The sequence below is a fragment of the Pelecanus crispus genome, chromosome 8 (assembly GCF_030463565.1).
Source record: "Pelecanus crispus isolate bPelCri1 chromosome 8, bPelCri1.pri, whole genome shotgun sequence".
Classification (NCBI taxonomy): Eukaryota; Metazoa; Chordata; class Aves; order Pelecaniformes; family Pelecanidae; genus Pelecanus; species Pelecanus crispus.
This window is the reverse complement of record NC_134650.1, coordinates 38,267,083-38,292,635: the sequence shown is the minus strand read 5'-3', so window position 1 is coordinate 38,292,635 and position 25,553 is coordinate 38,267,083. Positions and strand designations below refer to the sequence as shown.

Below are 25,553 nucleotides of genomic sequence, written 5' to 3'. Positions count from 1 at the left end.
TGTTATTAGTACTGACAGCAAGGACTTTATTTAAAACCAGATTTTAACCAGAAGTTTTCCAAGGTACGTAAGACACCTGCTACGAAAATCACATTTGTTTGGTCACACTTATACTTGCTGCGTTTTAGTATTAAACAACTAACAGGAAGAACTCTTTTATGTCTGCAGACAATGCTTCCCTTAAAAAAGGGGACATGAATTGCATATTCATGTAATATCTCAGAGCAGTCATTTCAAAGGATTTCTTCAATTGGAAACAGACACACTGAAGTACTTCATGGAAAGGCGTATCTTACGTTTTTATATTAGACTCTGAACTTTTTAACAGTTCTCTAACTGAACCATCAGTTTACTTCTCTCCTTCTGAAAATTATAAACCCACAGACAAATTAATCGCTTAAACTGGAACAATATATTCTAATGCTTAGAGCATACAAGCATTTAAGATTAAAAAGCTGTATTTTTAGACAAAAAGTAGATTATATAACCATGTACAGCTTCCTTACATAGCCAAAAAATTTAACAAGCATCTGTTTTCCAGCTCAAATGTGTGTGAAATATTAGGTGGATTTTTTCCAGGGTACATGCTGAAAACATTAAGAAGGCAAGATTTGACTGTTAGAGATTTAAGTGTTTTTTTCCAAAGTACAAAGACATAACCAAGTTAAAAGGTTACCTTTAATCACTATAAAGGTTTTAGATTTAAGCACTAGTCATAAGCCACAGTACTCTTAATAGCATCTATTCAAAGCATGAGTATTTAAACCAAATTTTAAAATTAGTACATTAACTGTAACATAACTTACAACACGAAACACTTTACATGTAGATTCAAGATACCTTGGAGTTTAAAAAACCTAAACCCTAAAACAATAAAAACCACACAAAATTCTTGCTCAAATAAAAGCAGGTCTAAACAAAAACTGGTTTGGTTTTTTTTACGCTAGATGAACTGGATCCTTAAGCCTCCAAAATAATACCAAGCAGCTGTCTCCTGCAACCATAATGGACAGGAAAAACATTGCCAAGCTGTTCAATGATACGTAGGTTTACATACTCCCCTTTACCACCATCATCGGTGAGCACCTTCCAAAGGAGAAGAAATACAAGGAACTGTTTTTAAGAAATTTGCTTTCAGTTTCCCTACAAAAATACTGTCAAGGACGGTAATGGCCTTAGTCAATTAGATGTGTTCTATACATTTAGATGTATTCTCCTTTCTAGATTAGAGCAAGAGCAGGGAACCCTAGTTCTTTATCTATTGCACAGGAATAGAAGGGTGAAGGCAAACCTTAGAATTCGCAAGAATCTTCTTGTGAATATAAATGAGGTAACTTTTTAAGTCTAGAAGTCCATGTGAGGAAAAAGAATCCACCACAGAAACCAACAACTGAAGTTCTTTGAAATATCATGGTCTATACATGGAAGAAAGGCAGTCCAGAAACATAAAGGCAAGTAAGATGGGTGAGGAATTACACAGCAGGAAAAATGGACATGACATTGCAGCACCTGCCCGGATGAGAGTTCTCTCACGTAAGAGTTAACATAGCAGAAACCAATCAACCAATTAGGCTGACCGGTATGTTGAGATCTACAATGTCTCCCTCATCCTGTGACAAAACCTCAACATTTCAACCACAGGATATTCATAGCTGTGGGAAAATGGATGGTCTCTTTAAAGCTAAGTATTTTTAGTGCCAACCCTCTTAAAAATTAGGGCTCTCTAAACAGTTCAGACATTTAAAATGCCTACAAAGAACATTTTAGCACATTTACTCGCACAGAGGATGCTGCCATAAGTAAGACTTTCTCCAAGATACTCTCCTCAACTCTTCCACAAAAGAACAAGTAATCTTTTCTGTTATCACCAGCTACCTTATAAACTCAGCAATGTGAGAAGCCCCTACCTTCTCAGGAAAGTTTAATATACTAGTTGAATATAAGATGTAAGCACATCAGCTGACAAGCAACAGGCATATTCTCTTGTAAGTGAAAGCTGATTGTTCTGTTCTGCAAGTCAGGGAATAAGCATGAGCTGCCAACTTGATGGAGCCAAGAAAAGCCAACTACGATCTGAGATCACTCAGGAGAAGTACTTCCACCAAAGAAAGAGAACTGCTGCACCAGGCACTACAATAAGATCTATCTGGAGTGCTGCATACAATTCTAATAACTCACGTTCAAAGATAAGCCAATGATGGGAACTAAAGAAGAAGAAACTAGTAGGGAAAATGGAGCTCAACCTCTAACAGAAGACTAGAAGAGAACTTGTCTAATTTAGTCTAACAAAACAAGAAAGTTAAGAAAGGACATATGACTGCTGTCTCTAGATGTTTCAGGAGAGAAATAAGCTATTTAAATTAGAAGTTAATGCTGACACAAGGGGGGGGGGGGGGGGAGGTACACATAGCCATTTGTTATCTTTGAAAACTCCTGAAAGGCACATTTCTAGAAGACTGAAAGAGTAAAGAGTAAAGTCCATTACAGACTAGTCAGTTTTTACTCTAGTATTTTCTCCAGAAATTGCAATTATGTTTTAGATGCTTACAAACAGCCTACCAGCAAAACAATCAATATGGATCTGTTACCAACAAGTTTCGTCAAGCCAACCAAATCTCTTTCTATGACAGGATAACAGGTCCTGTGAAGAAGGGAAAAGTGGTCAACATCGTATCTCACATAACCTTCATATAAATAAACTAGAAAAAAACACCAGTCTTGATATTTCAGAAAAATGAATGTATTGTAATTCATAAAATTACCATTACTTATCCATAGTACTAGTCAATATTTTTATTCAGCAATCTACCCTGTCCAGTTGCTGAAGATATCAGATACATGGGCAAGGATGCTTGAACGGACTACAAAGGATTTTGAAAGACAGGATTGTAGGTAAAATGTTATTTATATAAATGATCAAAGTAGTGCATAAAAATAAGAGTGGAAAACAATGATAAAGCAAACATACGACCTTTGGAAATACTAAGGTAATTTGATAAAAACTAGAAAACCTCCTACTAGGAGGCAGAAGTTGTATTAGGTTGTACCATTATAAGAAATCCTGATCGGTATCACACAGATGAAAAAAACCTAGCATTGCACTGACACATCTAAACAGAAGCAGAATACATAACACAGATTAAGTAACCCCTACTTAGGGCAGACAAAGCCTTGTCTGAAGTACTGCATTCAGTTCTGAGGACCAAAAGGAGCAGGTCAACTGTGTAGACAGTCCAAAGGAGAACAGTAAGAATTATCAGAGCCATAAAAAACATATCCTGTGAGGAAAGGCTGACAGAAGTGTATTTTTGTATTCCAGACAAAAGTCACAGGCAAAAGGGTAATAGCTTTCAAATATGCAAAAGATTGCTGCAAAGACAATGCGGCTACACTGATCTCTGTCTCCACTCGAACAAGACAAATAGTACTGGGATCAGAAACACTGACTGTACAAGAGAAAAAATAACTAAGAAATCAAGTACTGGAATAGGCTTCCTGGAGAGATGACATTACATCTTTTATTTCAGAGTTTGTTTGCTTTTTAATCACGAGCCAGGAACTCCCTAACTGATTCTCCTTAGATGAAGAGCATGGATGAAATAATCCCCAAAAATTATTTCTAGTCCCATTTCTATAAAAACAGTAAATCTGACATTGTGGTCAGTAATAGCATGATGCTGCACTTGATGAAGCAAGGGGCACCTTTCAGTGTTTAACTGAAGAGAGCATTCTGGATTAAGAAAGAATTAATTAAATATTTTTATAATGTAGGTACAAAAATATTATGTAAGTAATATATAATACAAATAATTCTCGTCATCTTTGTAATAAATAAATTTAATAAAGATACAATTACAGAATTCATCATGCTAAAACAAACAAACAAAAAAACCCCACACCCCAACAAAATACTGACTTGCCAGAAGTCAAATTCTAGCCATTTTTGAGCTTTCAGAGCATGGAATGCCATATGAAACCTTTCCCAATTTAAAAAAAAAAAAAAAAGAAAAAAATCCTTATTTCCCCTCTCCAGGAAGTTTCAGTTCAAATACCCACACTCCAACAACTGCTCTAGTTCTCTTACTGGCAATATCATCACCGGGGCTGGCATCAGGTATTTTTCATTTCCAGTTCAGAATGTCTGGGCCTTACACACTCCTCTAAGAATCAGAAACTGTGGGTTTGGTATCACCATTAAATTTTACATGATTTCACAAGTCTGGGATCAAAAGTAGAATATCTAACAATAATTTAGTAGGGAAGTAATTCTGGAAGGAAAGCTCCTGAACCTAAGTGTAATAGGAATGACAATATAAAAAAGAAACAGTTAAATAATCAAAGTAGTAAATTTCTAACATTGAGTGGAACAACCATACAGTTTACAACACCGAGTTTTGCACAGGTACTAGGTATTCCGATGGGTTTCTTTTCTTTTCACTTAAACTAGTGCAATTGCTTATCAGTAAATATCTCATACAATGCAGTGACAAGCACATACACAGAGCGAATCCACTTGATAGTGTTACCAGTTGTGTTGGATCACAATAAAATACTGAATTAATGAGAGAGTAACTTCAAGCTGTCATAAGAAGTAATTCATTTAAACTTGAACCCTGGAGAGATTTCAATAGTTTGACTGGAAACTACAGTCCAAACCCAATAAACTGTTGCATTTCCTTCAAGCAACAGTTAAGTGCCAAGAAAGGAAGGTATTCTAAAGTAAAAAAAACCCAAATCAGCACTTTCTGAATATGATCAAGACTCAAATGTTATTTATATCCCACCAGTATAACTTTACTCAAAGAATCAAGTTATAACAGGCTTAATAGAAGCCCTGGAGTTGTGAAGCTGCCGTAGTTTAGTTCTTTTTTAAAGACAACACATTTTGGCACTGTCATCTGTCAAGGTCTGTCACTTTACCGACCAGTTTAAAAGACAGACAGAGTTAGACCAATATGGGCAAATAAAATATTAAAAATATGCAAAACAGCCTGCAATAACAAGTCCAATACCTGATTTCTTGGCTGTACTTTGCACTGCTCCAGCACCAGGACTCCCAGGAGAGCCAGTCTTTTTGCTCAAGAGACTGTTAAAGAAACTAGCCAAGACACCTTCGCTTGCAGCATTATCTAAATAAAAAACAAATACACGTATATATATATCACAAATAGTTATTGCTGGTAAAAACTTATTTTTTAACATACTTACATAACTCTCTTACCAATCAAGGAAATAAACCTCAAATATGAGAGAGTTTCTCCTTGCTCAATTTAAAGACACTAGTCCCCTGCATTCTTCGGCAAAGTCAGAGATGACTGAAAGCATGTCACAGCTCTTCTGGAATTGGGGGGTGTGGGGTGTGGGGGGGTGTGTGTCACAAAATCTTAATCTAAATATTTGTATGGTTTGTTTTTTTCAAAATGTAGAAGCCAAGAAACAAAGTATTAAATATGGATACGCAATTCAAAGATTTGTAAGTCCATCAGCAAACCACATAGACATTTTAGTGCAGTCTTTCACGCCACTCTACTTTTCATAAATCAGAACCTGGATATACAGCTATGAGATACAATCCAGAACTGCACAAGTATTTTATCCACTGTAAGTGAGGTATGGCACCACAGTGCATAATTAAAAACACCACTGGCCCCACCAACTTTCTTCATGCAGAGAGGAAAAGAACCACTCAACAACATGGCACTCCATCTTAGGGCTGAGGGAGGGGAAAGGGTGTAATTTCAAAGCTACTTCATGTACTATAGAAAATGACATTCTAGAGAGGGTTTAGTAGAAAAACAGGTTTCATTGTGGATTCCAGAATAAGTGATATGAAGTATAAAACTGTGTGTAGTTGAAAGCAGTCCCCACTCCCAATAATCCAACTGATACATAATAAATGTATTTAGGCAACTTAACGAAATAATGTATTTGAAGAGTCAGACAGAGGTCTGATTGCTTGGCAATAACAGAACTCTACTTCAAGTCATATGAATGACTCAAAAAAAAAAAGAGAAAAAAAAGAAAAAACCAAAAATCAAACCTGAAGCTATGTCATAAATTCATTCTTGTTATTAAACTAACATTACCATTAGCAAATAAATTCAAAAATCTTTGTACAAGAGGATTTTTTTTTTAAAGGGCAATAACACATGATAAAAACAGTAAGATGCTTATTCATACTTTTAATATTTGGATCTGGTTTCTTAACTGATGTTATTGGTGAGGCACTGGGTACATTGGCGGGACCAGCTCTGCCTTGAGTTCTTGGGGAACCTGCAGGGCCTCTTGCAGGAGATTCCTTAAAAAAAGTCCAAATCACACAAATCAGAGAACTTAAATGGATTAGCTAAATAAAGCAAATGGAACATTACATACAAATTACTTTTTAAACCTTTATATTAGCACTGTAGTGTATGTGCACTGGGGGGAGGGGGAAAAAAAACAAACAAAACACCAGTTATTTTGGGCATGTGCCTCCACTAAAAGAAAGGATCAATCACTGTAAGAAATTTTCAGTTCAATAATCATCAGATATTTCTACGTTTCCACAGTGAATTAGAATGAAGTAATTTATAAGCAACATTTTAAAATATTGGCACTTCTAAAATTTATTTATTACTTTCTGCAGTTTGGGGAGATTATGTATTTTACATTTACAAAATGAACCTCCACAGGTTAGAATCTTTCCCTCTTTCCTAGAAGGAAAGCAAACACCTCCTACTCTTCTCTTGGATCTACTTACTGATGCTCTTGTAGGCGTTGCTGGCTGTTTGGCAAGGAATGACTGCAAAAACAGCATATTAAGAATATTAAATATATTTCAGAAAATATAAAGGAATAAAATACAGTGAAGCTGACTAACAATTAATTTACTTGATAATTTTTTTCTGATATTTACGGGCTTCCTCTTTGATATTTATATACTTCCAGACTTTACCACCAGGGGACAGAGTTAAAATCAGTAAATAAGCCTCAGTCCTTTGTCTAACACAGCTCTTCCAGAACTATAAGCAAGAACTCATAGACACTCAAGTCTGTAACCTCTATGATATTTATTATCAACTCTACAGGAAAGTATTATTAGGTTTTTTTAAACAATAGAGCAGTAAAGAAAATAACAAGATACAGCATAGCCAAATTTGACACTTTAAAGTCTCTCAAGCCTCTGGCTGCAAGAAAACTGCAACGCTGAGATGTTATCTTTTAAAAGTATTTGTATTTTACTGATCAATACACCTATGTTGTGAAATTTCAAATTATCTTCTTGCTCTTCTCCTTTGAAATGTAAGTTATTTCTGTTCTCAGCGTATTTTCCTTTCAACTTGTCAAGGTAAATGGCTATGTTTTCTACTCGTATATGTTAAAATAAAGTCTTATTTCACAATTACATCTGAATTTGCAAAGCTGAGAAGTAGCTACCTAGTGATCTAAATGAGGAATGAAAAACTGAAGGCAATAACAATGGAGAGCTTAAAGTTAAATCTTATTTAGTGAGGACTTATTTTCATTCTTCCATTCTTACCTGCTGCTTCATAAGAAATACTTGTTCATCTTCTGCTGCTAGCTCTTTATCATGGACTAACTGTTGAACAAAATATTTTGTTATTAGAAGTAAAAACTGATATTACTGTAACTGTTTTTATGTTTTGGTGATCAAAAGGGAAGAAAAAGAGGCAAATCTTTAATACCATTCTTTACTTTTTCTTTTTTTAAAAAAACTTCTCTCACATTTAAAAGAGTAGTAACATTAAAGAATTTGTCATTAAAAAAAAAAATTGTAAGTGAATGGAGTAGACTAGCATTGATGTCAGCCTGTGGGTATTCTCCTAGAAAGATGAGTACTTGGTAAGTAGCCACATTCATCTTTTTAAGTTTAGGTATTAATCTCATCAGCATCTCTTCAAAGACCTGAGATTACCTTACTCCGTAAGACCCCACACTCAATCCCTCAGCCCCCAAAAGCATTATGCTAGCTCTTATGACACTGCTCTTAGGCAATGATTATTTCCTATAGGTACCGTGAGTTACAAACAACAGAATTAAACCTTTTCCTTACATGAAAGCTTCAAACAGCTCTTCCCTTTTCCAAATACTGGGGCTTGAGCTAGAAACATCAAGCATGTAATACAGCTGTAATAGAAGCTTTCTGATACAGACCAGAACATAATTTCTTTTACAATTTTCCATATTACCTTTTTTACATATATCCTATTCCTGCACACCTATACTCACAAAATTAGCAATATACAGAATTTATAGAATTTAGATGGATTATTTACTGCTCTTGCCTTACATGAAGAAATCTGTCATTAACAATATGTTAATGCAATAGTGATATATTGTCTTGTTTTACAAGATTTGCCTTTACATGGTAAACTCAACGCCACAAGTGTACATATGTAAATTGTTGAAGTCCTACAACAGTATTCTCCATTTTCAAAAAGTGTTTTTGCCCCATGCTTGAAAAAAGGTTCATGTGAAATTGTTATTTCTGGACTGCCTTTCATTCACTAAGACGAATGATTTCTGTGTTTGCTTGCAGCACTTTAAACAAATGGAAAATGAAAGCCTGATGTCTCACACATTTGGATACAAAAAAAAATTACATTTAGATTTGGAGTTCTTCCATATTAATAGTTATTAGTAGTCATTCAAGCAAACTGCACTTATTTGTTGGGGGACAGGGAAGAGTTTACCCCTTTTTACCTTTCTTACAGGAGGTTTTACAATGAAGTCCTCATATGCATCTTCTGGTTTCACTGTTGTGAAGTTTTCATGTAAAATGGCAATTTTCTTTTCATTGTCCCAACCAGCAGGTCTATAAAAAGAAGGAAAGCTTTGCCTTTTCAGCCACAAAAAGAGATCATTTATTTACTGCCCTCTACCTGAATAAGGCAATTTTATTATAGGTCAGTCCTAATTCTCAGCTAAATTTCAAAGATACTAAAAAGCTGGAATGGTAGACTCAGAGTCAAGTAACCCAAGTAATATACACTAAGCTGTTTTTTTAATTCAGGATTTCAGAAGACTCACATACCAAGCTTTTGAACGACACAAACCATTCAAGTTATTTTTACATATATATGTTATACGAACTGTAGTGTTTAACAGAAAACAATCTGAAACCATGCTGCTTATACAATTGACTTACATAAAAACTGCATCCTTTTCTACCACTAAGGCAGGTGTGGTAAACTGAAAACCGTATGTTTTATGTACAATGTACTTATACAACAGATCAAGGTTCTTTTCCTCCTTAACTGATGTATAAATCAAGGCAGCCCCATCTGATTATTAATTTAAGGAAAATTATGTAAGATACAGTTTTTAAATTATAGTAAGAATTTCAAAACAGGAGCTAATGGACATATAGCTACTAGACCTAATTTTGAGACGTTGTTCAAGGCAAAAGCTATAGCCATGTAGTATTCAGGGAGAGGGAAGGGGGTGTAACAGGAGAAGACTCATGATACTTTTCTTTGACATACACAAAAGTTACCTACCCTCCCAGGCACTTAACTTTGAACAAGTCAAAAACTTAAGCTGAGATCTTGGGTTCACATGGAAATTGCAAGTTCTGAGGGGAAAACGAAGAAAAACCACCTCACAAAATGCAAGACAAATCCTTTGTAAAGGAACAAAAGCTCCAAATCCCACGCACAATTTAAAAACTATAGAGAGTTTTATACAACTCTCAACATTTTCAAACAACAAATGCTACACAGTAAATAACTAAATACCAAGCAATCTGGAAGTGCAATTTCTCAGATTAACTTTACGTGCAATTCAACACTAAAACATATTTTCTTGCTTCCAGATTACAGCAAATCTCTTCAGCGCAGGAAAGGATACACTGTAAGCAGAACCTACGAATGTGTGACTGAATGAAGTCAAAGTGTTCTTCTCTGTAATCATGCTCCTTCTCTAGTACACTCACTGCATCGCACTGAAAGAAAGGGAGAAAAACAAAACCAGGAAAACCCAGTCATTTAGTCCCAGCATCTTCGTTAATATTACACACACATCACATTTGCTTTGAGCCTTTGGTTTTAAAATGCCACCAATAAATCAAAAGATAAAGTAATTAACATATAATTGACAAGGTTATTACCCTTCTTCAAAATTAAAAATTTACACTAATGGCAGAAGCTTACTTTAAAAAAAAAAAAATATCCCTTTTTTGTTAATCCAGAATTCATTTTGCATGTCTGTATAAAGCATGCCTTGTAAAAGAAAAGTAATTAAACTTTTCCACAGTAGCAAACAGAACTAGAAACTCACTTTTGTACAAACTACCAGTACAGGAATACCAAGGTTGTGAGTCAGCACGTTTTCTCCAAGTGGTAAAGAAACACGTTCATCCTCTTGGCCAGAAGAAGGGCCTCTTCTCTGCGGTGATCCCTGGTAGCCTTCTTCAGGTTCTACATACTCTTGAAACTCCTTTATAACTATTAAGAGAGAGACCTTCTTAAGGTACAACAAAGGAACTAGTTCTTTTGAAACCATAATTAATCAATGACTAACTAGAAATCTCAACTTTTTTTTCCCTTTTATAATGAGGCACTACATGAGAACAGAATGCAAGCTTAAGCCTTGTTGCCCCTTCAAATGCAACAATTCTCCTCCACCAAAATTTACAGCAAGCTTAATCAAGTGCAATTTGGAGCCATTATAAATAATCAAAACTAGCTGCAAGAGCTATAGTACACACAAATGCACATTCCTCAAGAAAATCCGCGTTTCATTATAGGGGAGTTGACAACAGAAAACATAAATGTAGTTTAGCAACAGAGCCTATACTCACTGCAATTTGTACCTGGTTTTGGAAGAAAGCATGGTAAAAATGTAAATGGACACAGAAAACACCAAGCTGAAACAGCCGCTCTTTCTTGTTACTCAATCTAAGTTTCCATTACTCTACCTTTCTGTTGCAGGAGTCCAATGCTAAAAATATAAAAAATACACTGCATAAATACAGAGCCAAGGACTTCTAAATGTTATCTGAAGAGACTCAGTTATATTCCAGAAAACTACAATGGAGTCCAGAGGACAGTAGATCCTACGTTTTCAATGTTTTAATTTTATGGCAACAAGTGTTCCAAAAATATAGAATACTACCAAACACAGAAGTGCCTAAGAAATAGTATTAACACCATTTTGGAAGTGCACTGTGACCCCACGCATGCTTTATCAAAACTGGGCTGCAACTTACAGCTTTTATGTCTTTTTTCAGGCTGAAAGCCACAGACCAGATAAGTCTGCCTACTGGATGTGTCTGCTCCGAGGCGCAGCACTTCCCGAAGACCCAGGGCTCTTCCTCGCATGACATTCCCACCTGAAGCCTCCTCGCTCAGCCATGAGGAGCGCTCAGGAAAAAGGCAAGCAAAGCTCCATGATTTGCTCCCATGAAGGTATTTTTATTTTAGAAACAGTGGGAGCGGGCTGGCTGCACGTACAGCAAGGAAAACTCTTCAAAAAAGCTCCCAATCTCCAGCACAGTCACAAAGAGAGTGTTGTTCAGTACATCCATCCATGTGACAGGGAAGGAACTGCAAGTGTGCTGCGGGCCATCTGATACTTCTGAGGTTTAGGAAATGGTAAAACCTCAGAAAGGTTTGTAATACAAATCTTGCAAAATAAAGTCACTGTACCTTTTCAAAATAGGAACCGCTCTTGCAATAGAATGTGCATGTGGAAGGAAGAACAAATCAGAAAAACACTTCTGCTCAAAGCTGCACAACCTGCAATTTTTATTTGAACTATAAAATTGTGTGGTTCTTGTGGAAAACAAGAGAGCTCTAGTCCAGAGAAAGACTTAAAAACCCCACGTTAATTATAGACCATAAGACTTCCAAACACCAATTCAATGTATCCCAAGGTCCAAGGAAATTAAAAAAAAAATCGAATGCTGTTGCTTTTAACCTCGGGGAGGCAGCGTCTCCTGGTGGAGAGAAACAACAACGCCTTCAACGAGGCTTCGCGCCAGCACCCTTCACATCCAGCAGCTGGAAATCCAAATTCCACTGCGCCTTCCCCACATTAAATATGTTGACTATCTCACAGAAAGCAAATTAATTCCAGAGCATTTAACTAGAAAAGGGTTTTTAAAAAGTACTTATTTCATTACTCAGACTCTTCCTAGCTCAGGACAGAAAAAAACCTATTGAAGACAAGTGTATCACAGCAGTTAAAAGAATACCATTTACATCTGCTACAATCATTCAGAGAAGCCTCTCTGACTTAATCAGATGTAAAAGCGTATTTGACAATATTGCTCTCAATTTACTACAGCATTATAATCCGACAATATTAGTTGCCTAGGTTTTGTTCATTTCAAAGCAGAAAAATCTCTTCTTTGCCGAGATATCTATTAGTATAAACCCCCTCAAATTGGGAAAGAAAAGCCTCCCTTGAAAACACTCTCACAACATGACACAAATCGTTATTCAAGATACCCCAAGAATTTTACTGATATAAATAATAGCAAATGCAACACAGAAGCTTCAGAAGTCTGATGGCACATCCTCATGAATTTCTGCTGAATGGGAATGAAGACCATAATCCTAGAGAGCTGAGATTCCCAACTCTTCCCTCTCCCCAAGAGTAAGCAGTACCAAACACCATGCACCACAGACCAGCGATCAACAAGGCTGTATCTCACTCTGGTTGATCCATGCATGGAGGGAGAAAAAGTTGACTAGATAGATCACAAAAGCACTGAGCAGCAGAACAAAAAAAATGCAGAAAAATTCTCCGAGACAATCATTCCATATTTATACTCTATTAAGTTTCACAATCAGTTCATGCAGCTTTTAACTTTTTTGTACACTGTCTTTACCGATCATAAATTTTAGTCTTGTGAAAAGAATTCCTAGACAAAAGATGTCTGGGCAAAGTGAGTTTCTTTTATCTTTTAGCTTAAGAATTCTTTCAGCTGTATGTCAGACAAAAAAAGAAAAGAAAAAAAGGCAGAGAACCTGAAACTAATTCAGCTTAAACAGGACGCTACTTAATTTTCAGAAAAATGTTATTGTGTTTCAAGTCTTTAGCTTCAAACACTCCAGAGGACATTAATATAATAGCCATTTTACCAGTATACCTCCTTCCTGCATTTCTTGATTCTTGATAGTCTTCTTTTCTGCTTTGCTGTCATAAATAGGGAGGCAAAATTTAGATCTTCCCTGAAATATTATTCGAATGTGTTATTTAAACAATGATTTATCATAATTGAGCCTGAACTAAATTAGAACATTTGAACTGACATTATTTATCTGAATCCACACTAGCCAAGCTTTTAGCAAGGAACTTCCAGAGCAGCTCAGTGATAGGAGTGAGCGCAGACAAACAAAGCTCTTGGTATACTCGGAATACTTCAGTTTCTTTCAAGGCAGCCTGTTGCTTCCGTGTGCATGTCCTGCTTCCCATTCTGGAACCTCTTCAACACAAAAGGAAAGCTTCTCGTATACCAGATGGAGCCTAGCGTCATCCACCCAGTAAAGCCAAGAGTCAGTATCTCAAACAGCAAACACAAGACAAAAGGCTGGGTGGAGAAAGGCCACCAAAACCTTGAAAGCAAAGACAAGCAGTCCAAAGTTCAATACCATTGAGAATGGTGAGCTAACAAAAGGGTGTCTGGAAACTGGTAATAAGATCCTAGTAATGGAGAAAGAACACCCTAGCAGCACTTTAAATGGATGCTAATGGGATAATACTAGAAAATGTTTCCCCAGGGTCAACAAGAACTACTGGTTACTGATACTGAGTGTAATAGCTAAGGACAGCAGTGCGGACATTCAGCTTGGCCCACGTGCCCCGGCTTACATCTAGAAGCAAGCACAAGGGAATTTGGCTCTACAAGCTGAGGTCAAGAAACATACGCATCCATGTGGCATTGTGCTGCAGCGGGGCTTTACTGGAATGAACTTAGCACATCTCTTCACTCTGCACCCTGTTTCTATGTTTTGACTGCCTGCTTTGCATATGCACTTTGTTATCCTGGATTTTTCATATCTGGGCTATTGCAACACAGCGATTCTCCACTTTCTAAGTGGCAGCTTATCTTGGGAAGCATATGCGGGATTTTAATAAGGAAAACTTTGCTGGTGTAGCTTTACTGATGGACTGCAATCACAAGGCACTCTTCAGGCCTATACTGCATGCTCCGTATTATCTAAACAGTTACCCTAATATAGCCACAGCTATAATAGCAATTTCTTTTAGCGTGATTTGCTGTTAAGAGAATTACAAGCTATGGTGGCCAAAGTTTTGAGCACAGATCTGGCCTCAGAGACAGTCTGCAAGAACTCAGAAGATGAGTATCAGAGATGACACAAGTGTCCTACACAGTGACTGAGAAAAAGAGAGAGACAGAAGTTTGGGAGTGGAGACATTAAGGCCCCTGTTTTACCTGCATGCTATCATGATGATATTGGACCAAAGTTCACCGCTCAGCCATAGGATGGCAGCAGAGCCCTGCAAGCATGCAAACTGGGCCGCTCTCAAATTTTCCCTCGGCTCTATTAAAGCGCAAGAGAAACTAGGAATTTCTATGATACTTTAACTTGGAAATCTCTATGGCAGTACTGTTGGAATGTCCTCTACGTTCCCCACACACGGTGCTAAAGCTTTGCCATAGCTGCAACTTGCTCCTCCACCCAGTACACTCTTAGCGAAGGCTGAAAACACTTCTCTTTTCAAAAGTAAAATTTTAAGTGCACAAACTCCACATTTATTTGGATTGCCGTAAAATTTGGTGTGTCTCAGAGAAGTGCAAATCGGGGTAGCTGCTGTATTTTGAGACTGGAACTGCCTTTCCATCTCCCATTCCCAAAAAAATCTCTCATACATAGGAAAAAAAAAAAAAAAAAAAAGAATGCTTTTTCCCTTAAAATTGTCAAATTTTATTTATTTATTTTTAAAATATAACCTGGTGATCAAACGCAGGTGGCTTCAATCATTAAGTTTAAACTCCAGGTAGTATGCTGTAGGCACAAGCCTTCTGGGAAAAGAATATTTAACATTCGGAAAGGAGATCAGCTATACAAATACATCTGAATGCTCACATGCCAAACAGATTACACTGCTCCCTGAAGTGAATCTAAGGAAGCTACTAGACAGTATTTGCAAGGTTTAAACGCTCTGGTACAGCTAGCCACCAGCCCTGAACAAAAGCAGCAACTAACAAGGATCAGTCTGAATCTATACTTCAGCTGAAAAGGAATGCACGTTGCTAAGGTCTTTTCCACTGAAGGAATTTATTTTGGAGTAATTCAATATGAAAACAGAAAAAACTCTCAAGAAACATTCAAAACTATTTTAGGAAAGAAAAGAAGCTGCAGAAAACAATACTGCAGAGATGACTGCTTGCCAGTGCCAGATTCTTTCCTGCCACAGATATGCCAGGAAAGAAAGTTAATTTATACAGCGTTCCTGAAGTCGCAGGGTAGGAATGGCTGTAGTGAGACAGTTAGATGTACCAGGATCAGTCTGAGCCTCATGAAAAACAAGGGCAAAGAGAACTACTGTAGGACAAACATAGTATGGGAATGGGACCTGGCTTAGATACCACAGGAAAGCAGACAGCTCACTTCGTAACTGAATTTTGTCACTATTTTTAAAAATGTGATTCTGCATGGAGTTAGGGTTTTTTTTTAAAAAATGGCCTTTTAAAAAATCAAACTATCAAAATCTCATTATTGCAAGGGATTTAGACCATTAATTCACCTGATATTTTGTTAGCACAGCAAAACTGGAGCAGTTGTTTTAAAGCCTAATAGTCTATTTGAATGAGTTGTAATCACAACTTCAAAGTAATTCTTATTCAACCCATTCTCAAAACACTAATCTGAAGAAATTTATCATTACAAAGGAAAGTTGCAAGAGCTAGTAAAAAAGAAAAAAAGGACAAGAATGTATGGATGCACAAAGACTTACACTTCTGTTCCATGTCTCTCATCTCTTCTGGAGGAATTTTCATCTTATCAATATGTTCTTGCAAGACACTGGCCCATTTCTGTAAAGACTCCATAACAGTCCAAGGTCTAGACATATCTGCAACAAAGACTACAATGGTGTCTTGCAGGGATTCTGCAGAAACTGCAAACTTCAATAGCCCTTTATGGTATAAGTCTCCATCCAGAATCCAAACATTACAGCGAGTATGATCTGAAAGGAAAAGGCACAGTTGCAATCAACAGATGTCAACTTTGCTGCTTTGCTAGTCTGTGAGTAAACAGATGAGCACATTAGTGTTAAATGAAAGACCAAAGCCCAGCTACCAGCAGATCTTGCCTGCTTATTTTTAACACAGGTGCATGTATAAATGCCTACATTACTCGGTAGATGCTTTCATTTTACAGGACTTTTTCTTTTCTGTTCTTTGGCTTTTACTAAGGACAGCTGACACAACAGTTTTTAGATATTGCACAACATTCCTGAATTTGAATATGTATATTTCAAGTAAAACCAGAATACATATGACACACATGTAACTCCAAGTTCAAAAGGGGGTGGTTATAACCGAGTCCAGCAAGGAAGCCTTAGGTGTCCCTCAGACACGTAAGCTGATTTAACATACTAAAGACATCTCACAACAGAAATAAGCTGCAAACAAGATACAAGCAATAAGCAGCTTAAGTTCTAACACAGAAGTAGGAGGAGCAAACACAGGATAAACTTACAACCTACCAAACTTTAAAGTTGTGCTACCTGCTCTTAATTCACACTGAATTAACATTGGCTCCTACTTGCAGGCTCCTTACAGAATGAGTACTGGGCAAAAGATTTGTATTTCAGTTTTTGCCTTTCTCCGCCCCACTGCTTTGATAGTGACTGGACATGTTTTGTTAAAATGCAAGGTGGGGATTGGGGGGGGTGGAAATCAGCTGGGACAGACAGTTGGTGTGAGAAGTTCTACCCCAAACATGAACTTTGGCAAGAATAGAAGAAATTGAAAATGGAGCATCATCCAGGAATGATTTATCAGGTACTCTGAACAACCGTTTCTGTCCAAATTTTAAAAAAAGAAAAATAGAAAAAAACCGCAAACCGCTAAGTTATCCTCAGAGCTTCCTCCTGAAAAGGAACAACAACTCCATTTGTTTCTACCTTCTAGACTCTTTCTAGTACCTCTTCCGAAGTATTCCCTATTCTACTACAGCTGTCCAGAGGGAACAGTGGGCCTCCACAGGTATTACATGCAAGATACATGAATTCTGAAATACATGGGTCAGCAAACCAAGGTCACTGTAGAGCCCACATTTTCAAAACAGGTATTGAGCTTCATAATTACTGTCTCACTATATTTCTCTGCCCTGTGCTCCAAATCTTTTAACTTCACAAAAGAAATCCAGTTGCTGTGGCTATCCTAACTTTACGCTAAGAAAGAATCCATCAGGGTCAAAAACAGTGGCTCTAGAAAAAGGCAAAAAACTTGAATAAGGAAATTGGAAGGAAAAAAGAGTAGAGACACACATACTACCCTTCTAATCAGGTCTTGCATAAAATTACTGAACAGCCAAGTTACAGACAGATTACATCAAGATGCTATATGGGGGCAGTCTTCATTTAGCATTTGTTACGCTCCTACTTAAGTTGTTAGGCTGTCATAAGACATTCAAACATCAGTCATCACACAAATAGGCCAACAGTTATGCTTTTAACTTAAAGATCATCTTCCAGCTGTGCACCTCAGATCTATCCTTTGCAGTAAAGAGTTACGGTAATCGTTGTGTATCTATGAAATGCACCTTTGCATATTCATCATTCCTCCCCACCCCCACTTCAGGAAATCACCTGACTGGTATCACATAGGATTCTCACAGCACTGGATGTACGAATCTAAAGCTATCGGAAGACCTCTAAGGACAGAGGGGAAGTCTGGTAAAAATTTGGAAAAACAGAAGGGAAGCTAGGACATAACGTGAACACATTTACTATTACACAATAGTAAATGAAACATCAATGCAGGACTGTGTTATCCTCTGCATTCCAGAAGCATCCTTTGTATATTCCCAAAAGCAGAAATCTACCAGTGAATAAAACCCTGTAAGCTTTCTATGAGTGAAAGGTTATTAATAGACATTAATTATGTCCCTGTACAACTGTCTCCTTGAAGCAAATACAGAAGTTTTAAAAAATCTAACTTAAGTCTACCTATAGTCTACAGAAGTTTACAACTCTCATCAGCACTCTCATAGTTTCTCTTGTGGTGAGTGCTTTGATAGCAGAAAAGACTTTCACACCTTAGCAAGTAACAAAAATTAATAAATATCCTAATTCACTGCTTCTAAGTCACTTTTTAAGCCAATATCTAAAGGTTACAAAGGTTTTGTTTGCTAAACACCTTTATCCTACTTAAGGATTTAGTTTCTGCTTAACATGTAGAATACAGACTGGAACTAGAATGCAGTTGGAACTATCGCTCAAACAAAATCAATATGCTAGGAAGACTGGAAGCCTAGCCATCACATTAAAATATACTTTTTTTTAAAAAAAAGGTAACATTGTATGAAAATGAAAGGTTTTCCTCCTTTCTTACAGTAAAGAGGTATAGCTTGTGATTTACATTTGCTACAAATATAAAACACACTTTAAAATACAATACTAGTTCACAATGTGGCAACAACTTGATGGCAAATTCAACTTTGTCAGCACCACATCAAGCTCCTAGTTAGTCATATGATGTGAATGTTAACTGGACCTTTCATAGTGGCTATGACATGAGACACCAAAACAGAGCAATTACCAGATCCTGTTGGAAGAGCAGGTGCTACTTATTAAGGACTATTAAAATAGCTGCTAAAACTAAATTTCTAAATCTTGACAATATTTCGTTATCCCTTCAGCCATGAAAAAGATTTTCCAGCTTTGATGAATTTCACTGCAGATGGTTGATTCTGTGAACTGCAACTACATCTCCTGCATTTTTTCAAAAGGTTATCAGCGGTAATTAGATATCCCTTGTCCAAGCTGTGAAGAAAAGTGAAACATAATTTTTGAGAGGACTGCTTTAAAGATGTTGACCAAAAAAAAAAAAATCCCATTAGAAACCAGTGCACCAGCAGCACTTGGCTCAATCTGGAACAACCAGTTCAACTGGAATATGCATATGATATGACTGAGGCCAGTCCAAACCTGAGGCAAAAAACCAAGACTACTCGATTTTGTTAAAAGTAACAACACAATAATAGAATGGCTCTACTTCACTGGCACATTTGGCACAGCCAGGACAACTGCATTGCATTTGTAATCCAAGGCAGTTCAACTGAAAATTCTCTGTGGTGTTGGTAATTGCCAGCTAACCCATACAGTATCGTTACAAAACCAGTCAATGCAGTTTGTCTTGCTGTCTTGCTATACATCCTCACTTCAACACTGCCCCATCACTGCAAAAGACTCTAAAAGCTACTCCAGAAATACATATCCTTTAAGAAAATTATGCAGAGCCTCTCTTCTACTTCCTACAAATTAAGATTCTCAGCTCACAAAAGCAAACTAACCAGCATAGACACAAAACATCTGCTCATCACAAAGAAAAGCAAAAAACTAAAACTGGGCACACTCCCTGAGAAATGCTGCTAACAGAGGACTCTAGGGCCTGAACTCCAAGGTCATTTAATATTTGGAGTTAACTTCACAGCTAGTGCTATAAGCGCTTTCACATCCAGATGAACTATGGTGTCAAGTATGCAGAAGCCACCATATGCTCCAAGGATATTGTACCTGGGGCTAACGATCTACGAGAATCGTCTCTCTCTCAGGATTGCTCCTCAGGTGTCCCCGAACCTCTTCTTGAACAAATGCCTTAGCCTAGGCAGAATTTTGGATAGTACCCTAGGAAGGAGATTTTTCAGGTGGAGATTCAGTAGCGGACTTATGGAAGTTATCCTGAGAGCTAGGGACCGAAGTACTGCATGTTACATTGAACAACTAACATCTAACAGAACTGAGCCAGCTAAGTACCAATGCAGCGGTGACGTGTATCTTGCCATCCAAGCTAGGTATTGGCCACTGCCAAGAAACAAGCAGATGCCAGTGAAAACTAAAAAGTTAGTGGGCACCTGTATTAGCCATGGGGGTTCTTCAAAAAAAGAGGTGTTTTCTATGCATTTGTTTAACTTTCCTATAAAAAAAGAACAATTTAATCACTGATCTAACCTTTAGGGGAAAAGACAAATGAAACCGTAAACTAAGATATGCACCTAGCAATCTAGAGTAATTCTACTCCAAATGCAGCAGGAGCCAGATTCAAATACCCCTTAAGGAAGAAGGGGGCGGGGGGCATAAGAAGCAACACAGAAGATTTTCCTTAAGATTTCCAAAGGGAGGTGGGAGGTACATAATGACTTGGCACTATGACCAAAATATTTCTCCTGGACAGAATAAACTCTTCTGAAATGTAGAGGAAAAAGGCAAAGAGAGCAACGAAATCTTCTAGCACCTGAGAAAGAAGTTGAAAAGATCTTCTCACTCCACTACAGAGTTTCAGTTACCAGCGTTGATTTGATGGCCCTGGAAATCCTTGCACTTTGCTGGTCTCGAATAGGTTGGGGCATAATAAAAAGCAGATACCCTCAAAAATCGAGTATGTGACAGCAAGCTCCTGAATGCCTGCCTATCTTCCGTTTCTTTATGGCTTCCAAGAATTGTGGGTCAATTATAAAGGCTTCATTCCTAAATCCGTATCTGAGCATATGCGTATCTAAAGCACACAAAGCGTTTAAAAGAAACAAACCCAAACCTGTCCTAGAGAAGGAAGAGTGTTATCTTTGCCTGCTGGGAAGTCCTGACCCACTTTGCTATTTATTTTGCTTGCTGATGACACTAATGAGACAGAAAGGAAAAAGGCGTGTATTATTAGATCCTAACACATCCATTGAAAGGATGCATGAAGACCTGAATTCTCCAGCTGAGTCTGGTAGTCAAAAAGGTCTATTTTTTTCCTGCTAGTGCTGCCCGAGTTCTTACGACAGGCTTCTCCTAATCAGCTCAAATACTTATCACTTCCAAATACTCAGGAATAGCCCCAAAATATTTCCAAAGTAGGGACATACTTGAGATTTGATAGACAGCACCAGGAAAAATAGGACACCAAACATTTTTCTGCTTATAATACCATCTCTTTTGATGTTGCAAGAAGCCTGATGTTGCAGGCTGTCTTAACACTCCTAATTGTAGGGTTTTTTTCCCCCTGAAGTATTTATGCAATACTAAAGAAGATTGTGCATGGTGAGAAAGCACTTACATCAAGAACCTCAAGAAGCCAAGAACGGCTCAGCACTTAAAATTACAGCACAAAAGATTTTTAGGAACTGCAAGATTAGGTGGCCACTGAAGACACAGGCAATGTACTCATCCTTTAATTGTTCCTAACTTAGTATCCGAAGACAGTTTATTACCATGTGAGTGCAGGACCAATCTCCATAACAACCAGTCACATATGGTACTTAATCACTCGTGCAAGCTTTCAGTACATTTCCATTTCCAAAATACCATTATAGGATCTTCCTACTTCATTTGCTTTCAACAACACGGATGAACCACCAGCATTGCTTCCCTCTTCTGAACTGAAAACTCAGAAGGAAGTCATGAATAGGAAGACTGTCGTTCCCTGTTTTTGAAGGGGGAAACTAACACAAACAGGTCCAGCAGTTTGCCCAAAATGAGACAAGCAGAAGTAGATTTAGGAGCAAGGATAACAAACTCACTTCCCATCTCTTCCTGTCCCTAACCTTCCTAAAAATAGGAGTATTCTGACTATTAGACCTGCTTTTAAATGGTTTCTTGTCATCATCCCCCTCCCATATAGCAGAGAAGAGCAATCATCAACAGCAACAAAGAGAAAGACAACGGGCAGAGACAAGCTCCAATGTGAGAAAAGGAAACACTAGTTCCAAGTTCTGTTCTTCACTCATTCAACTCTAACAAAACATCTCAGTTACAGTTAACCGAAATTCTGCACACAGCCCCCAAAAGAAAACACCAAAACCCCACACCCAGAAATCCCTACTGAGAATTAAATTCTCATGAATGTATCACTTACTTTCCATAGCTACCAAGTAGTCATACCAAATTACAATATATCTGCTAGTAAATCAACATCAGCAAATATATCTCCCCTAAAAGTAAATGGATCCTGAGAGCTGCTCCAGTGTACTTTTTCCTCACACAGAGGTCAAGCTGTAAGGGCAAGAGGGAGAATGTACACTGAATGTAAAATGCATTTCACTTTCAAGAAACTGATATAGCTTCTAAAACACACAGAACAACGCTGGAACCAGCTACTTGGGTGTAACCCAAAACACACTGACACCACAGTTATTAAAAAAGCACATCAGCTACTTAATTACAGTAAAGCAATTACATATAAAATGAACTTACCATCTCTGTCTTCATCGTGAATATTTAGATACAAGTATTCCAGCCCTCTTCCCTTCTTGCCATGCTCTGCTCCCTGTATTTTAGCCATAAGCGTGGTTTTACCTGAACCATCATCACCTGCCAGTAAGTTTTTACAGGAAAAAAAGACACATTCAGAATTAATTTTAACTTTGCAGAAAAGACTTTTTCAAAATGCGCTTTTGTAATCAGAAGTATCCTTGTACATTTTTGGACTGTACTTACTTTGTTTTCTTTCAAGCTGTTGGATTTAGCTGGAATACTTATACTGTGATAATAAGCACGAAGCACTTTATTATTCTGCATTATGTTCAATTTGTTTAAACATGTTATAAATCTAACAGTGTAAACTAAAAGGAAAGTAAATCTATCAGCCTGAAGACAGTAATACCGTAGACCATATTATATAACTTAATTTTAACAAACTGACGTATCAGTTCATTCACATCGTTTTAAACACGCTTTGCTTCTCCCAAAAAAACCCAACCACCCCACTGCTTGCATATGTTACTTACCAAAAACAAGAATATTCTTGCCCGACGGCAATTTAGACCTTGACCGGGTAGAAACTTCACTCAGTATTGAGGACCTAGAAAACCAGTACCATTCCTGTTAGGCCGACAGGCATGGACGCGCGCACATACGCGCGCACACGCCAACGCAGCCCACACGCTGCCCATCTGACAGCACCGATGAGCTCAGCAGATCTGCACGGACCAATCCTCTTACGTTCATTCTGTTTACAAACTGGATATGATGGTACAGTTAAAGATTCAAGTCCATTTTAAAAGACCAAAAATACACCCTTTTTGAGAAAAGCGTTTATCATTCCTAAAGCACGTGCAGTAGCATCTTCTTAAGTTTTTCTCCCGTATAAGAGGTCGCATCGCTGCAGGACATTACTTTCCAACTGATGACTAACTATTCCCACAATCCACTACTGTGCTTCACACACAATTTTTTCTGCGTTATTAGTATTTTTCAAAGCGTTACTCAGGGAAAAGGGAAGATCGAGCCCCCTGGAGCCCAGCCGGCGGAGCCCAATGCCCCGGGCTCCGCACACCCGCCCTCCCTCAGGCTCGCAGCGACGCTGGCCGCGTCCGTGCGGGTGCGGGTGCGGGTGCGGGGCTCCCCTCTCGCCCGCCGAGCCCCGCAGCGCCGGCAAGGGCAGCGTTCCTCACCGGCCCCAACGCCGCGCCCGGCCGCCGGGCGGGCCGGCCCCCGCCGCGGGCCGCTGCGCCGCCGCTCCCGTCAGCGGGGCCCCAGCGCGGCCGGCACCCACCGCCGCCGCCGCCCCTGCCCCGGCCCCGGCCGAGCGGGGCCCACGCCGCACTCCAGCCCCGCCGGGGCAGCGGCTGACGCCCGCCGCGGGAGGGCCGAGGCGGCCGGGCAGCGCGGGCGGACCCCGCCGTGACAGGCACGGGACGCCCGAGAGCAGCCGCTCGGCGCCGCGGCCCGGGAGACGCGGCCCCCCCCCCACGCCCGGCGCGGCCGCTCACCAGAGGTTCTGCCCCTCCTCCTCCTCGCTGGGGAGCTCGGCGCCGCCGGGCCCGTCCGGCCCCAGCAGCTTCTTCTCCACCAGCACCGGCGCCATCTTGCCAACTGCAGCCACAAAGAGTGACCTCACCCGGGCCCGCCGAGGACCCCGCTCCGCCCTCTCCCCGGCCCGCCCCTGCGGGCGCCCCGCGCCGCCGGCCCCGCCGCGCCTCGCCGCCGCCCGCCGCGCCTCGCCGCCGCCCCGCCGCTCCCCGCCGCGGCCGCGCCGCGCTCCGCTCCGCTCCGATCAGGCGGCGCCCGGGCAGCCCCGGCGGCGCTCCCCGCCCTGGGCGGCGCCCGGCGCGGCGGGTGGGGCCGCCGCCGGCAGCGCCCCCTGGCGCCGGCACGGCCGCCGCTGCGCTCCCCGCCCGAGGCGTGCGGCGCCGCCTGCAGCGGGGCGGGGCGGGGCGGGGCGGGGCGGAGCCCGGTAGCTGCTCGTGCCGCCGCTGGCCTCCGGGAAGGCTGGCGGGCGCAGCGCGAGCTGAGAGCGCGCCGCTGGCCCGGCCCCCGCGCCTGCCCTGGCCGCAGCCGTGCTGCGCGCAGCCCCGCGGCGGCATCACCCCCCCTATTTCGGGGGAATTCCCCGTTCTAAGCAATGTCCCGCCGAAGGCAGCTTTAATTGCCCCCCAAATATTACACCCCGCCAATAATTATTGTTCTTCTGACAGAGCTACAAAGCAAGTTCCAGGTTTTTTGTAAACATGCTTGCCTTCGGTGATTTGTCAGTCCATTCAGCTTTTCAAAGTGCTAAAATACCCTGCTGAGTAGCTTAAGCAGCCTAAAAAATGACGTTAATTATTCTTATGCAATTATGTTTTTATGATGCCCGTTATATGTGGCTTTCAAGCATCTTATGCAAGAAAATTAATACGATTATCAAGATTGTACAGTCAATCAAAAGGGGAGAAAAAGATAGTTGACTTGCACAAATTCACACAACAGGTTTCTGCTTGCTTCTAGCCCATGGCTCTTCCCTTTTGGATTATACAAGAATGTTTTAATGATGTCTTTTTCAGCAAGTTGCATTACAAGAGTAGTGGAAGCACCGGAAGAGGCTGTGGGAATTTCATCCTTGAAGATCTTCACGACTTGACAAGGCACTGAGCAACTTGACTAACTTTGACACGAGCCCTGCTCCGAGAAGGAGATTAGATTATGGACTCCAGAGGTCTTTTCCAACCTAAATTATACCTAAGATTAGGTAAATTGTCAGTATTGTGATATTCTTTGTGCCAAGTAAGGATTTACGCCTTACATATCTTCTCCGCTTGAAATATATTTAGGCCAGAATAATATGGATCACTAACACATTCAGTCAATAGCTGAAAGAGCAGCTTGCCTAGAGTAGTTTTTGAGTCCTTGGAACGACACTTTGTAGAGTGTGTAATAGACCAAAACCTCCCTGTTGTGCGTACCACTCCTTGGTAGTCCTTTTGGCTCGTATTCTGCAAATACATATGCCAATATTTAACTATGCTGCTTTGAATAGCTATTTATTTGAAGACCTATTTACTAGATCATTGGTATCATCTTTACTGCAAGTCTTTCAGTTTTCAGTTATCTTGCTTGTTTTTAAGCATTTAAGCTACATCATAGTAAAAACCTAGTGCTAATATATA

General features: G+C 39.5%; 1 protein-coding gene across 6 annotated transcripts in view; it reads right to left on the bottom strand.

The window, feature by feature from the left end:
* DYNC1LI2 (dynein cytoplasmic 1 light intermediate chain 2) overlaps nt 1-24,030 on the bottom strand; it is a 204,972-nt gene extending 180,942 nt beyond the window's left edge. Inside the window, exons 1-13 of one of the 6 annotated variants that reach the window (XM_075714902.1) lie at nt 23,898-24,010; nt 22,914-22,987; nt 22,381-22,497; nt 15,934-16,164; nt 10,282-10,448; nt 9,853-9,946; nt 9,152-9,287; nt 8,707-8,818; nt 7,523-7,582; nt 6,743-6,784; nt 6,181-6,298; nt 5,013-5,129; nt 2,571-2,641 (exon numbers count right to left, since the gene is read on the bottom strand). In XM_075714902.1, the coding sequence (XP_075571017.1) occupies nt 2,622-2,641; nt 5,013-5,129; nt 6,181-6,298; nt 6,743-6,784; nt 7,523-7,582; nt 8,707-8,818; nt 9,152-9,287; nt 9,853-9,946; nt 10,282-10,448; nt 15,934-16,164; nt 22,381-22,497; nt 22,914-22,987; nt 23,898-23,992 (1,383 nt within the window). In that variant the 5' untranslated portion in view covers nt 23,993-24,010 and the 3' untranslated portion in view covers nt 2,571-2,621. Of the gene's footprint in view, nt 1-2,570; nt 2,642-5,012; nt 5,130-6,180; nt 6,299-6,742; nt 6,785-7,522; nt 7,583-8,706; nt 8,819-9,151; nt 9,288-9,852; nt 9,947-10,281; nt 10,449-15,933; nt 16,165-22,380; nt 22,498-22,913; nt 22,988-23,897 lie in introns of those variants that run through there. The other 5 variants (XR_012831245.1, XM_075714906.1, XM_075714903.1 and 2 more) reach the window with 5 other exon arrangements.
* Nucleotides 24,031-25,553: the final 1,523 nt, after the last annotated feature.